Raw genomic sequence first — 16,344 nt, forward strand, 5'->3', positions numbered from 1 at the left:
GATTAATGACAGGGTCAGACTTGTCAGATAAAAACTTCCCGTGATAAAACAAAGTAAAGATCTCGCAACTTCTATCACTTGACCTAGTCAGTGCCGGAGGGGGTCGAGACGTGCATTCGCTATTTTTGCCGGTCAGTTGTAATTTGATAACAACCACACATTTTGAGACCCACTGGATTCTGAATGTCAAAAACATCGCAGGACGCTGCTTGATGTCAAGATGAGCGGACCAATGAGTTATGGGGTTATCAATCTGACCTGAGATCTAGCGTGGCATATATCATAGACCCATAGATATAATAAGATATATTTTAAGCACTCGCAAATGTCAGTCTAAAACTATCCATTGAATAAAGACCTGGTGATGAATGGGGTATCAGCGCCCCCTGCTGCTGGCAGTGGCGATCAATGTGTGTATTGAGCCATACTGTTAACAAAAAATTGCATTCAATCAATCACCTGCACGGTATTGATTGAATATATATTCACGGTAAAAAATATATATATTTACAAATATTTCTTTATTAACATTTAAAAGAAATTACAAAAATAATGAACACAAACAGCTCCACAGGCGACTCCAATTCTTTCCCTGGCTGGTCCCGAAAAACAACCGCTCAGTCAGTCTGTGGCGGATACGGGCTGTCGAGAGGACGGCTGGATCATCGGCTCTTTGATCTCAAACACTTCAATTATTTCCTACAAGAAACAACAGTGCAATGTATTAATGTAAAACAAAGAATAGTAGTAGGCAGGAGTGTATTAGTGTAAAACAAAGAATAGTAGTAGGCAGGAGTGTATTGGTGTAAACAGAATAGTAGTAGGCAGGAGTGTATTAATGTAAAACAAAGAATAGTAGTAGGCAGGAGTGTATTGGTGTAAAACAAAGAATAGTAGTAGGCAGGAGTGTATTAATGTAAAACAAAGAATAGTAGTAGGCAGGAGTGTATTGGTGTAAACAAAGAATAGTAGTAGGCAGGAGTATTAGTGTGAAACAAAGAATAGTAGTAGGCAAGAGTATTAGTGTGAAACAAAGAATAGTAGTAGGCAGGAGTATTAGTGTTGTAGAAGCCAAAACTGACATTATTAGAGGTTGTATTGCCATATGTTATATTTTATGTATTTGTTTGGATTCATGTTGAGTTCTGCCTGTATACATTGAGCCTGCCAAATTGGGTTTGTGGCATCAGTTCCCGTTGCTCACCAGTAGGTAACATACTTAGCTACTTAATGGATAACGGGACTGCTGTGTTTGGTTAACAGTTTTTGACCATCACGTCACGTTATCATTGTTTGGTGAATCGTTTTGTTTGTAGTATAGGAATGTTATGTTGTGCAAGGTAGTACCATTGGCGTTACTTCATATCACATGCAAATTGTGCATCGAATATTGTTTTGTGTAAATAAACCCAGTTGGGGGCATTAATGCAACACACCTTGTGGACATTCTATTTTTGGATCAGACGAGTAGCCTTCACGAGCCACAGACGTGTCAACGTATGTTCTAGCCGGTTTCAGTCTCCTCAGGGCTTTATAGATTTATTGTTTTGTTTAATCAAGTTAGGCCCTTATAAGTGTAAAACAAAGAATAGTAGTAGGCAGGAGTATTAGTGTAAAACAATAGTAGTAGGCAGGAGTATTTTTTATTATGTTTTTGGTAGATTTTTATTTGTTTGTACTACCGGGCAGTCCGGTAGAGAGAGAGAGAGGAAGAACGGGAGACAGAGCGGGGGGGAAGACATTTGGCCAAGGACGCCAGGTCCGGGAATCGAACCCGGGTCGGCCGCTTCGCGACGCAGCGCGTTACATGGGTCGCCACTTGGGTGCCCGGTAGGCAGGAATATTAGTGTAAAACAAAGAATAGTAGTAGGCAGGCGTGTATTAGTGTAAAACAAAGAATAGTAGTAGGCAGGAGTGTATTAGTGTAAAACAAAGAATAGTAGTAGGCAGGAGTGTATTCGTTTAAAACAAAGAATAGTAGTAGGCAGGAGTATTAGTGTAAAACAAAATATAGTAGTAGGCCGGAGTGTATTAGGGTGTGTTCACACCTGAAAGTCCGGGGATAGTCCGGACTATCCATGGATAGTCCGGACTTTCTGGTGGACCAAATGTGAAAATGATACATTGTTTGATTTTGGTCAGCGTTCACACTACCCTGTTTGGTGCGGATCTAATTTGTAAACAAAGGACATGCTGTCGCCAAGTCGTTCATCTATTGGACTAGCACTCACAAACGTAAACAGTTGCCGACAGCGTCTCTTGTGATAAAGCAGAGAGATACTGTCATTACGAGCGTGGCGCAAGTCGACTAGAGAGTAGAGATATAGAGAGAGAGAGAGAGAGAGAGAGAAAGAGAGAGAGAGAGAGAGAGAGAGAGAGAGAGAGAGAGATAGAGAGAGACTGTCCGCGCGCGGCGCCAGTCTAGAGAGACAGAGAGAGGAAGAGAGAGAGAGGCAGAGAGAGAGAGGCAGAGAGAGAGAGAGGCAGAGAGAGAGAGAGATAGAGAGAGAGAGAGGAAGAGAGACTGTCCGCGCGCCTGTCATTCATTTGAGTTGGGTCGCGCGCATGCTGTCACTTGGCGCTGTCACTCATTTGCTCTAGATTAGATACTATATAACGTTCGTTTTGCGTTCACACCAACAGCAAACGAACCATGGTCCACTTTGAAACAAACCGAGTCCCAACTTTTCAAGAGGACCATGGTTCGGTTGTTTGGTCCTCATTATAGTTCGGTTTGCATTCAGACCTGTACAAACCAAACGGACTATTGATTCTAAAGGGACCATGGTCCACTTAAAGTGGACCAAACAGGGTAGGTGTGAACGCGCCCTTAGTTTAAAACAAAGAATAGTAGTAGGCAGGAGTATTAGTGTAAAACAAAGAATAGTAGTAGGCAGGAGTGTATTAGTTTAAAACAAAGAATAGTAGTAGGCAGGAGTGTATTAGTGTGAAACAAAGAATAGTAGTAGGCAGGAGTATTAGTGTAAAACAAAGAATAGTAGTAGGCAGGAGTGTATTAGTTTAAAACAAAGAATAGTAGTAGGGAGGAGTGTATTAGTGTAAAACAAAGAATAGTAGTAGGGAGGAGTGTATTAGTGTGAAACAAAGAATAGTAGTAGGCAGGAGTGTATTAGTGTGAAACAAAGAATAGTAGTAGGCAGGAGTATTAGTGTAAAACAAAGAATAGTAGTAGGCATGAGTGTATTAGTTTAAAACAAAGAATAGTAGTAGGCAGGAGTGTATTAGTGTGAAACAAAGAATAGTAGTAGGCAGGAGTATTAGTGTAAAACAAAGAATAGTAGTAGGCAGGAGTGTATTAGTTTAAAACAAAGAATAGTAGTAGGGAGGAGTGTATTAGTGTAAAACAAAGAATAGTAGTAGGGAGGAGTGTATTAGTGTGAAACAAAGAATAGTAGTAGGCAGGAGTGTATTAGTGTGAAACAAAGAATAGTGGTAGGCAGGAGTATTAGTGTAAAACAAAGAATAGTAGGAGCGAAAATAGAGCCCAGTGTCATAAATGCAACGTGCATTTCCTGTGAGCCGCCACTAGGGGCAGATCAGCTAACCATGAGTGAGTGAGTGGGTTACTGCATGAGTGAGTTAGTGACATTGCTGGTTATATAGATGTGCTTTGCATCTTAAAAACCTAAAATAATAAAAACTTTGGGAAATACAATTAAAAAAGTCTAAATCAATTATACTCCAAACATTCAAAATTTAAACAAGTTCACAGAAGAATCCCAAACTTGAAAGCTTTTTGGTGCCTCTTGATACGCCGTAAATGTCTTACCCTTAAAAAGCTATAATTTTGTATACGCTGTCTTAGCAGGTGTTAGGAGCGGTCTTAGCAGGTGTTAGGAGCTGTCTTAGTAGGTGTTAAAAGCTGTCTTAGTAAGTGTTAATAGCTGTCTTAGTAGGTGTTAGGAGCTGTCTTAACTCATTGGGCGCCAGCCATTAGCCTTATCCTTGTAATGGCTGCGCCAGGTTTCCATAGCCTATTTTCACTGTGCGTCACTATGTTTGGAGAGCTATATCTATATTCTATATTATAGCTATGGAGACAATACTATAGTCATTTGACAGTGACTTTCTTCCATCGAACATGCAAAAAAAGAGATAATTTCTTCATGCATACGTTCGCGAGCTATCTCGTGGGGAATATAAGTATAGTTTAGGAGTGATCCGGGATAATTCCTGAAACGCTGAGTTATAGGGCGCTACGTGTATTCTACTATAAGCGTTGGCGTTTCTTGCCTGGACACGCTACTATTTACAAATCAAATCTATATAATAGGTATTATGTTTCATCATGAATGCATGAAAGGGGGGGGGGGGGTCGTTTTTTTATGCTTTGATGGCCAGTAACGGCATTCGTGTTGAACACTACAGAAGCTGATCAGCTGGACCGATATCAAAACATTGTTGGATCAAGCTGAAATTGATACCAGATAGTCCTTACCTTTGGTCGGGGGTATTCCAAAAATAATATTCCAATTGTCTGATCGCGATTTCCAGTATTGGTGTCCATCTGGTCCCGGACATAATTTGTCACTTATGGATCGAGTGTGCCAGATGCACTTCGAAGTGGTCGGATGAAGCGATTTACTCGGCTCCGTATAAAAATAGCGCCCGGAGACATTTGAGTGTAACACAGGGTTAGATATAAGGTTTCAAAGGGTGGGCGACACAGGTGTGGTATAATTTGGTAACTATAGCTCCTAAAATGTACTGGAAAATGTCGCTAGGAGAAAAGGTTGTAAGTACATAGGATTTGGTCAGAAAACAGCTGTCCCATTAGTCAACCAAAGGGCCAAGTTGGAGGCAGCTATAAGATTACAGAAGAACAGATCTTTGATGCAGAGAATAGGTATTTCTACAAATAGACAGTCAGTTAAATAAAGTAAGCTTCACTATGGGCAAAAGGGACTGTAATACACTTTTAGTTTAATAAAAGTTAATGATAAATCATATGGACCATAAAGTATACTAGGAACAGGATGTGATCAAGGATGCTCCCAGGATAGGGTGTGTGTGAAGCGACTTGGAATGTAATCAGGCATGGAGAGACAATAGATAGTCAACAGAAACTGTTTATACAGGGTGGTGATGAAAAGGGTTAAACAAAAGATGAGCACCTCGCATGTAGATGTGAGCGAGATAACCAGCTGCCTTGTGAGACAGATGCAGACAACTGGTCTGAGTGGTATAGAGTAGAAACTATCTTTCAATAACTTAAATGTGTTTTTACTGGTTTAGGATACTTACATTAAATGGGAAACAATTGCAATTATTACTATTGTACTGTATAAAGGTTGATAAATGAAATGAGATGAAACAATGTAGTAAATAGGAGAAGAATCTTTGAAGTAAGCAACTGAGCCTTGGTTGAATTAAGTGGGACATATTTTAATGATAACTAAGTATAAACTGTTTGTAGCTATTCAACTTAAGCTAAAAGGAATGTTATGAGACTTAATACCAAAGTTATTAAGTCTATTTTTTACTAGCAAATAGCCCTTTGATTTGAAACAATGAAAACAGTTGGACTAAGGCCAACCTCCTTTGAGATTTGAACTGTGAATGCTGGTGATTGGATGAGACCATTTGTGTGAGGTCACTGATGACCTCACATTGAGGAGTTTCGTCTCGTTGATAAAAGGGGGGTGTGGGAATCACAACAAAAACAGACCGAGAACAGAACACACCACCCCCCACAGGAGAGACGGCAAGCAGAGGAACACACGAAGAAGAAGCTGCTTTTTGAAACGAGAAAAGAATCCTTTGTCTCCCGAGGCAACAGAGAAAATCAACAAGATCGACGAGGCTCGACCATCGAGCCTCCATTGAAGATTATTATTCTTTAATCTACTTTCTTAGTCTAGTGTTGGTGACAAACGGCATAGTGTTTGGTACATCAATATTATTGCACAAGTATACTCCTTTGAACCAGATTCATTGTTGTACTTCTTGACTCTGAAAATAAAGCTGGATCTGAGAAATAGTAAAATGTTCCTCTTTATTCTCTTGCTTCGCTGCCGTCCTACAAACCACGTTGGTTTTATCAGTAAATAGGTTTTAAGGTGTAATTTAGAACACAACGCAGAGTAGGTTAGATCAGATGGTTTTTTAAGATTATTCCTTTTACGAGGAGAGCCAAGGAGCCGTCTTAGCGGGTGTTAGGAGCCGTCTTAGTGGGTGTTAAGAACTGCTCACCTTCCAGCTCTTGGGACTGATGGAGATGATACACTGCTGACGCTCGCCTCCTGCTTTTTTTGCTTGATCAACCTCTCCCTCCTCCATAGGAGCTCCCGCCTCCATAGGAGCTACCTCCTCCACAGGAGCTACACACACACACACACACACAAACACACATACACACACACACACACACATTAACAATGTGAAAGAATTCTTTCTACGTGATTACTAATGTGTTCAATATCAATACATCTATCAGTCACTAATGTGTTCAATATCAATACATCACTATCAGTCACTAATGTGTTCAATATCAATACACCTCTATCAGTCACTAATGTGTTCAATATCAATACATCACTATCAGTCACTAATGTGTTCAATATCAATACATCACTATCAGTCACTAATGTGTTCAATATCAATACATCTCTATCAGTGACTAATGTGTTCAATATCAATACATCTATCAGTCACTAATGTGATCAATATCAATACATCTCTATCAGTCACTAATGTGTTCAATACATCTATCAGTCACCAATGTGTTCAATATCAATACACCTCTATCAGTCGCTAATGTGATCAATACAGCTCTATCAGTCACTAATGTGTTCAATATCAATACATCTCTATCAGTCACTAATGTGATCAATATCAATACATCTCTATCAGTCACTAATGTGTTCAATATCAATACATCTCTATCAGTCACTAATGTGTTCAATATCAATACATCTCTATCAGTCACTAATGTGATCAATATCAATACATCTCTATCAGTCACTAATGTGTTCAATATCAATACATCTATCAGTCACTAATGTGTTCAATATCAATACATCTCTATCAGTCACTAATGTGTTCAATATCAATACATCTCTATCAGTCACTAATGTGTTCAATACATCTATCAGTCACTAATGTGTTCAATACCAATACATCTCTATCAGTCACTAATGTGTTCAATATCAATACATCTATCAGTCACTAATGTGTTCAATATCAATACATCTCTATCAGTCACTAATGTGTTCAATATCAATACATCTCTATCAGTCACTAATGTGTTCAATACATCTATCAGTCACTAATGTGTTCAATACCAATACATCTCTACCACCATGTATACAGAACATAGTTTGTCTATGTTTCTCCAATCAGAACCATCTTTGTTGGTTTTAATAATCAAGCTAATAATCAAGCTTGCTAAAGATATTCCACCTATTGATAATATTACAGCCTATTTACCTACCCTATGTAGTTTGACCACCCACATCTATTGAAGTGCTTGAAATCATTAATAAATTAAATAATTCAGCAGCCGGACATGATGAAATCAAGGTCAAGCTTCTCAAGGAAGTAGCTACCTCAATCATCATGCCATTAACACATGTACTGGATGTCTCTTTGAAAACAGGTGTCGTCCCGAATGACTTGAAAGTAGCTAAGGTATTACCACTCTTCAAAGAAGGTGACCCTTGTCTCTTCAATAATTACCGTCCTATATCGATCTTACCCTGCTTCTCCAAGGTTTTGGAGACGTTGGTCTATGCAAGAGTGTTAAAACACCTCAATGACAACACCATCCTGTATAAGCATCAATATGGATTTAGAAAAAATTACTCAACCTATATGGCTCTCCTCCAAGGAGACAGTTTGCAAAAAAGTTATGAAATCATATGGCATTATTAGAAGGATTTCTTCTCTTGTGAATCGCTCCTGTCTTTTGACACTTTATTAGTTTGATATACCCATATTTATCGTATTGTAATATTATTTGGGCCAGTACTTTTCCTACTTCTCTTCTAAAACTTTTTATATTGCAAAAGAAATTCACAAGGCTTGCCACTACTTCTAATCACCTTGAACCATCTGCTCCTCTTTTTAAGCAACTTAAAATACTATCAACCTTTGATATTAATGTATACCAGATATGTATTTTTATGTTTAACTGCACTTTTAATTTAGATTTATTTCCTATTGTTTTCCATATCAAACTCCAGTATTCATTCATATCAAACAATATTCATCGTAATTTCTTCCGCACAACATTAGGTCAGTTCAGTATACGATTTAAAGGTCCTACTATTTTGAATTCAAAACCCTCCATAATAAAAAAAATTAAATCTATTTCATCACTCAAATCAAAGCTTATATACATTGTTAAATGAATAGCTTCAATCTCATAAAACCATTAATGTCACTTTGTTTTACAGTTTCATGTTAATTTGTTTAGACTAATTATTAATGTTGTTTTTGTTATTACTTTGATTATTATTGTTATTATTATCTTATTATTATCTTAATATTATGAAAATTGTTTTATGAACTTATTTCACTTTACTTTTGTTTGTGTTTTTTTTAATCCAATGATTTAATGAGTTGAGGCCCCGTATCGGCCCATCTGGGTCTCTTGCCTCTACTCAGCACCTTTATACACTTTCTGTCATGGTCAATGTTTTTACTGTTTTGCTGAAATGGTGTGAAATAAAGAAATACAAAATAAAAATTAAATAAGTTAGTTACAAGCGTCTAGCCAAGGAAAATTACACCAAAATTCACAAGATCAAAATATGTCTGAGGCCTTCTCACCAATACATGGCAACTTCTCTTCATCCAAATACATCCTGGCCAACCCATCCTAAAAGAAAGAAAGAAAGAAAGAGAGAAAGAGAAAGAGAAAGAGAAAGAGAAAGAGAGAGAGAGAGAGAGAGAGAGAGAGAGAGAGAGAGAGAGAGAGAGAGAGAGAGAGAGAGAGAGAGAGAGAGAGAGAACACACAGCCTTAAAGGAAAACTCCAACATTTTGGGAAATTAGCTTATTTAACATCTTCCCTGGAGTTAGACAAGAAGATACATACCTTTTTTGTCTCTGTGCGTGCATTTAGCTTTGGGAACAGTCGCTCCGTTAGCATAGCTTAGCTTCATCACTGGAAGTGGGGGAGATCCGGAGCTTCATCACTGGAAGTGGGGGAGATCCGGAGCCTGACATTCCCTTACACTGTATACAGTCACGAAATACACTCCAAATACAACTCCAAAACGTTCATGTGAACATGTTGTGACCTGTGTATTCACCACATGGAGAAATAAAAAATTATTGAATTAGACAATTACGTTTTATAAGCAAATATACTCTGGAAATATTTTTTGCTGAACGACTCCTCTCTGAGCGCAGTCAGTGATTTCAACGTGTCGTCGTGATTGTTGACATTCTCATTCATTCAAAGGATCCGAACCGATTGAAGTTTATGGATACCATGACTTAAAATCCTCTTACCTTGACGATTAAAAGCCTCCCCAATTTAGAAAACAGTAATCCAATGGCGGTTATTGATAATATACTACTAACTACTGGACGCTCTGAGCTAACCGGAGCTAACACAGAACAGGATGGTAAAGCATATATAATGACTTCCTTTCTGGGGTTTTCAAAATAAAAGTGCGACGTTTATAGCAGCGGAAAACGTTTATTTTGTACATTATCGAACGTTAACACGAACCTAAACTAACGTTACAACTAACCTAAAGTTAGTTTAGGTTTGTGTTAACGTTAGATAATGTACAAAATAAACGCTTTCCGCTGCTATAAACATTGCACCTTTATTTTGAAAACCCCAGAAAGGAAGTCATTATATATGCTTTACCATCCTGTTCTGTATTAGCTCCGGTTAGCTCAGAGCGTCCAGTAGTTAGTAGTATATTATCAATACCAGCCATTGGATTACTGTTTTCTAAATTGGGGAGGCTTTTAATCGTCAAGGTAAGATGATTTTAAGTCATGGTATCCATAAACTTCAATCGGTTCGGATCCTTTGAATGAATGAGAATGTCAACAATCACGACGACACGTTGAAATCACTGACTGCGCTCAGAGAGGAGTGGTTAGGCAAAAAATAGTTCAGAGTATATTTGCTTATAAAACGTAATTGTCTAATTCAATTATTTTTTATTTCTCCACGTGGTGAATACACAGGTCACAACATGTTTACATGAACGTTTTGGAGTTGTATTTGGAGTGTATTTCGTGACTGTATACAGTGTAAGGGAACGTCAGGCTCCGGATCTCCCCCACTTCCAGTGATGAAGCTCCGGATCTCCCCCACTTCCAGCTAAGCTACGCTAACGGAGCGACTGTTCCCAAAGCTAAATGCATGCACAGAGACAAAAAAGGTATGTATCTTCTTGTCTAACTCCAGGGAAGATGTTAAATAAGCTAATTCCCCAAAATGTTGGAGTTTTCCTTTAAGCATCCAACTGACCTATTTCAAACCATGCCTTCTTTTCTCGATCCTCCAATCACAACTGTTCAAAATAAATATATATATCCCTTGTCTAACCTCGTTCCCAGTTTTATCTCCTCCGTGAGATAAAGACTGGAAAAGCATTACGGCCGAAAGTGTGTATGGGGTAGAATTTCCAGTGTATGTACTTCCCCTGGAAGCTGCCTCCGAATGGACCAAACTTTTCCCGAATCCTGTGGCAAACAAGCTAGAACGTCCCGGTCACGTGAATACTTTACCCAACGCAGTTGTGTTTCCGCAAGTTTCTACACTGGTTAAGCTTAGGCACTCTTTCGAAGTTGGTTAAGGTTAGAGTTTGTCTTAGAGCATGGCGATAGAACGCCAGGTAGTTTGCAGGCTGTTAGACCCGGAAATAGGCGCAGAACTTGCTGTCCCACGATTGGCGCACATGTCACATGACCTGGCCAATCAGAGCGCAAAACGGGAACGCGGAAACACAACTGCGTTGGGGAAAGCATACACGCGTCCCAGTCATGTAGTAAATTCTTCAGGCAAAGCCGTTGCAGTGGCTTAAACAAGGAAATATTGTGCACTTCACACGTTTCTATAATTGTTTTGTCGAAACCGGAAAGCCTGTAGCCGGTACTTCCGTTTTCACACTTTAGGAGGCTTATCTTTACCAGCCTATCCCTTGTCTGAGAGAAGCAACAGTTGTGATTGGACGATCAAGGAAAGAGGGCAGGCCTTGAGCTAGGTCAATTGTACAATGATCTTTTATGATCTACTGTAGGTTGTAGGCATCTACTTTAAACACCATCAAATATCTCAATATTTCTATGTGAGCAGAATATTTAATGGAGAACATGCCATATCCAAAGCACCTTCCAATACCACGAATGCATGCGTTTTTAGCATGGGTGGTCACAATGGGAATCAAACCCCTAACCGCAGCGTTGTATTGTGCTCTACACAGAACCATAGGACATTTGAACAAAAATACTAGTCTATCAAAGTATTTCTACTTTAATGAGGATAATATACAAATACAAGTACCCTCACTACTCACCCGGATTAGAAACGACACATGAAACATATTCTCTACAGTTCGTGAGAATGAGTCGGGGTCAATGACAAACTCGTAGTAGGAGAGGGGTGATGCTGCAACAGAAAAAGGAAGCCATTAGTGACTGATAATTGTTGTATTGTAAGATGTATTGTGTTAGTATTGAAGACATTAGTGGATGATAATTAGAGATGTATTGTGTTAGTATTGAAGACATTAGTGGATGATAATTAGATATATTCCCGGCTATAACAGGATACCAGACTATAACAGGATACTGGTGTAATGATACTAGACTATAACAGGATACTGGTGTAATGATACTAGACTATAAGAGGATACTGGTGTAATGATACTAGACTATAACAGGATACTGGTGTAATGATACTAGACTATAACAGGATACTGCTGTAATGATACTAGACTATAACAGGATACTGCTGTAATGATACTAGACTATAACAGGATACTGCTGTAATGATACTAGACTATAACAGGGCCAGTCGGCGTGCCTGGGAGACAACCCCCAAGGAGGTTGATCCCTCAATCCAGGCAACAGGCCCCAAGAGTATAACTTGACCTGCGCCTGGAGCACTGCGGACTAGACAGGCGCCTAAAGGGTCTACTGTGAGAACAGTATCCCGGCGGAAGGGGTGTTCGGTATGCTGTGCACCATGTCATGACCTCCACAAACCCGACCCCTCCAGCGGGGTCAAGGTGCAAGAGAAGGCTGACACAATTGGTAGACGTCACGAAAGGTGCGGGGGCACACTCTCGGGCAGACGGGGTCAAGCCTGGCCTCAACCCGAGAGTCGACTCTGCTACCAACACACCGGGGAACCAACCACCCCCCTATGTTTAGTGTAACAGGAGGCGGTTGTTCCTTTAACCCACCAAGAAAAACACAGAAACATAACTGCGTGTACACAGGCTATACAGGCAGTACAAGTGTTTCAGTTTTCAAAGGGTTAACCCAGGCCAACAGGTCGACGAGAACGAGTTCGGACCTGGGCCCGGCGGACCGGGACCTACACAGGGATGCCTAGAGGGGTTAACAGAAAAACCTCCTCGACAGCCCCCTCCCATCCCCGCCCAGCAGGGGGAAGGAGGGGTGAAAACAAATGGAGAAGGACCAGGACCCCTAACACAGCGCAAGGTACAACACAGTATGGACCAAGCACGTCACTGTGAAGGGCAACTCGTAGTGGCATACACATGACACACGCATCCATGACATCAATCCCTGCGACGCCCGGGCCGACCCGGCATTTCCGCCCCGGAAAAGCACAAAGTCCTTTGGGGCCGACTGTCCCCTGGCGGGGGAACCAGGGCCGGAACCCGGCCACCTCACAGGAGATGGGGGCTCAACGGCCCCTCTGCGAAGCACACTCTCTTCCACGACCGTGGAACCAGAGACGCCCCACGACGCACGGAGGACGCCGCGATAGTGAAGCGCTGGTGGAGGGTAGCGTTGTAACCGTCTAGACCCTCCGACGGTGAAGACATTATCTCTTTGCTTTTTCGGAAATTTGCGAGAGAGAAAAAAGAAAGATACAATGTCAACGTAGCTCCTTTCCAACAACTATTTTGGCACTAAACTTAAAGTGGTGTATACAGACACTTTCGGTGGTGAAAATAGGGAAGGAGCTGATTGTGTGGCCACGACCCCGCTTATGTAGAGGAGCGGATGTGGGTGTGGCCAGGCGGATGGGTGTGTGCATGTGGAGAAAATTATTCATTATTAGATTGGATAAAGGGATAGTTCCACTAAGAGCAGAGCGTAAGCTATACGATCTATAACTGGGGATGTTGTTTGCTCCTGACAAGAGTCTCAAAGTCTGGGGTGATGGTAGACAAAGCAACTCTGAGGTCATGCTCAATGTCCAATCTGTTCCTCTGCTTTGTCTTCAGCTGGACCAGAGCTGAGAAGCCACTTTCACAAAGATAGGTAGTGCAAAAAAGAAAGTATAATTATTTTTTCTTTTTTTTTCTTTCATTTTTCCCCACACATCCGCGACCCACTCAAAATGGCCCCGCGACCCACCAGTTGAGAAACACTGCTCTAAAGGATTAGGACCATGAGTTAGGGCTGGGCGATAAAACGATAACGATAACTATCGCGATAAATTATTTCCTCGAAATAAACATGAAACGTGGTCGCAAAGTTTCGATATATCGATTTTCCAAGCTTGGATATGAGCACACGCACTAACAACCAATCAGTGAAGGAGATGGCCGAGAGCGGAAGGAGACCCGCGCTGCACCTCTGGGTAGAGAGGTAGGACTCAAGTAGTAAACAAGGCTGGCTAGGATAATTAGCTTGCACTGCGCTATTTTATAGTTTACGTGCCGAGTGGGTGTGTGGCGTGAATTCTGAGGCCACGGTTATAGTAGTGTGGGGTATACGGTGGACGTCGTTGCAATGTATTGGGGCGGAACAGAGTATTTTAGGGTCATATTTAGTACATTGTCATGGGATACACCGCTTGTCGGCTAACTGCTAACGTGCGCGGACTGATGACGACATCAACTCGAGACATTCGCAGCAGCAAAACAAGTCTATTAATAGCCCGTCCATCGGCGCCGGGCATAAGAAGTTAATTAAACTTGACAGGCATTATATCGGCGATAATTATCGGTATCGAGTTATTATTATCGAATGTCTTCCCCCCACTCTGTCTCCCATTCTCCTCTGTCTCTCTCTACTGGACTGCCCAGTAGAATAAATAAAGCGATAAACGCCAAAAAATATATTAAAAAAAATTAAAAAAAATTAAAAATTAATTTTTTTACATTTATTTACCCAGGCAAGAACACATTTTTATTTTATTTCTTGTCAAAAGTATGCATAATGTTGTGTTAATTCCACGACAAGAGATATGTAATGTTAATTACCTGAAATTATTTGTTTTCACACGTTTTGGGGGGGGGGGGGGGGGGGAGGGGGCCCACATATATCGGTATCGGTTGATATCGGTATCGGAAATTAAGAGTTGGACAATATCGCTATATCGGATATCGGTAAAAAAGCCAACATTGAACATCCCTAGTTATTTCCGCTAAATAGTATTTATCTTTATTTTTATTTTTACCAGGAAGTCCCATAGAGATATGGGAGAGAGACCTGGCCAAGATAACAGCAATAAAATGTGTGATACATCACACAAGAACACAATAAAAGTGCATGTATACAATATACAATACATCACATAAAACAGAATAGCCTACAACATGATAGTAAAAGTGTATGACTGAGGGTAATACAGTCATTTTGCAGTGGGGACCCGAGTAGAGTAGCATGATATAGTTCTGTGCATTAGGAGCACCAACACCCAACTCTGATCCACACTTTAGACTCTGATCCACTGTAGACTTTAGACTCTTATCCACACTTTAGACTCTGATCCACACTTTAGACTCTGATCCACACTTTAGACTTTAGACTCTGATCCACTGTAGACTTTAGACTCTGATCCACACTTTAGACTCTGATCCACACTTTAGACTCTGATCCACACTTTAGACTTTAGACTCTGATCCACTCTGTAGACTTTACTCTGATCCACACTTTAGACTTTAGACTCTGATCCACTCTGTAGACTTTACTCTGATCCACACTTTAGACTTCAGACTCTGGTCCACTCTGTAGACTTTACTCTGATCCACACTTTAGACTCTGATCCACACTGTAGACTTTAGACTCTGATCCACACTGTAGACTTTAGACTCTGATCCACACTGTACTCTGATCCACACTTTAGACTCTGATCCACACTGTAGACGTTAGACTCTGATCCACTCTGTAGACTTTAGACTCTGATCCACTCTGTAGACTTTACTCTGATCCACACTTTAGACTCTGATCCACACTGTAGACTTTAGACTCTGATCCACTCTGTAGACTTTAGACTCTGATCCACACTTTAGACTTTAGACTCTGATCCACTCTGTAGACTTTAGACTCTGATCCACTCTGTAGACTTTACTCTGATCCACACTGTAGAGTTTACTCTGATCCACTCTGTAGACTTTAGACTCTGATCCACTCTGTAGACTTTACTCTGATCCACTCTGTAGACTTTAGACTCTGATCCACTCTGTAGACTTTACTCTGATCCACTCTGTAGACTTTAGACTCTGATCCAATCTGTAGACTTTAGACTCTGATCCACTCTGTAGACTTTAGACTCTGATCCACTCTGTAGACTTTACTCTGATCCACACTTTAGACTTTCGACTCTGATCCACTCTGTAGACTTTAGACTCTGATCCACACTTTAGACTCTGATCCACTCTGTAGACTTTAGACTCTGATCCACTCTGTAGACTTTACTCTGATCCACTCTGTAGACTTTAGACTCTGAGCCACTCTGTAGACTTTACTCTGATCCACTCTGTAGACTTTAGACTCTGATCCACTCTGTAGACTTTACTCTGATCCACACTTTAGACTTTAGACTCTGATCCACTCTGTAGACTTTAGACTCTGATCCACACTTTAGACTCTGATCCACTCTGTAGACTTTAGACTCTGATCCACTCTGTAGACTTTACTCTGATCCACACTTTAGACTCTGATCCACACTGTAGACTTTACTCTGATCCACACTGTAGACTTTAGACTCTGATCCACTCTGTAGACTTTACTCTGATCCACACTTTAGACTCTGATCCACACTTTAGACTTTAGACTCTGATCCACACTGTAGAGTTTAGACTCTGATCCACACTTTAGACTCTGATCCACTCTGTAGACTTTAGACTCTGATCCACTCTGTAGACTTTAGACTCTGATCCACACTTTAGACTCTGATCCACTCTGTAGACTTTAGACTCTG

General features: G+C 40.6%; 1 protein-coding gene across 1 annotated transcript in view; it reads right to left on the reverse strand.

The window, feature by feature from the left end:
• Positions 1-621: 621 nt before the first annotated feature.
• LOC311243425 (non-structural maintenance of chromosomes element 4 homolog A-like) overlaps positions 622-16,344 on the reverse strand; it is a gene marked incomplete at both ends in the record, with an annotated part of 43,151 nt that continues 27,428 nt past the window's right edge. Inside the window, 4 exons of the mRNA XM_084332656.1 lie at positions 622-699; positions 6,214-6,305; positions 8,794-8,842; positions 11,510-11,601. Coding sequence (XP_084188782.1) covers positions 622-699; positions 6,214-6,305; positions 8,794-8,842; positions 11,510-11,601 — 311 coding nt within the window. The remainder of the gene's footprint in view (positions 700-6,213; positions 6,306-8,793; positions 8,843-11,509; positions 11,602-16,344) is intronic.

Source organism: Notolepis coatsorum, assembly GCF_963971535.1.
Source record: "Notolepis coatsorum genome assembly, chromosome: 17".
In the NCBI taxonomy this organism is placed as follows: domain Eukaryota; kingdom Metazoa; phylum Chordata; class Actinopteri; order Aulopiformes; family Paralepididae; genus Notolepis; species Notolepis coatsorum.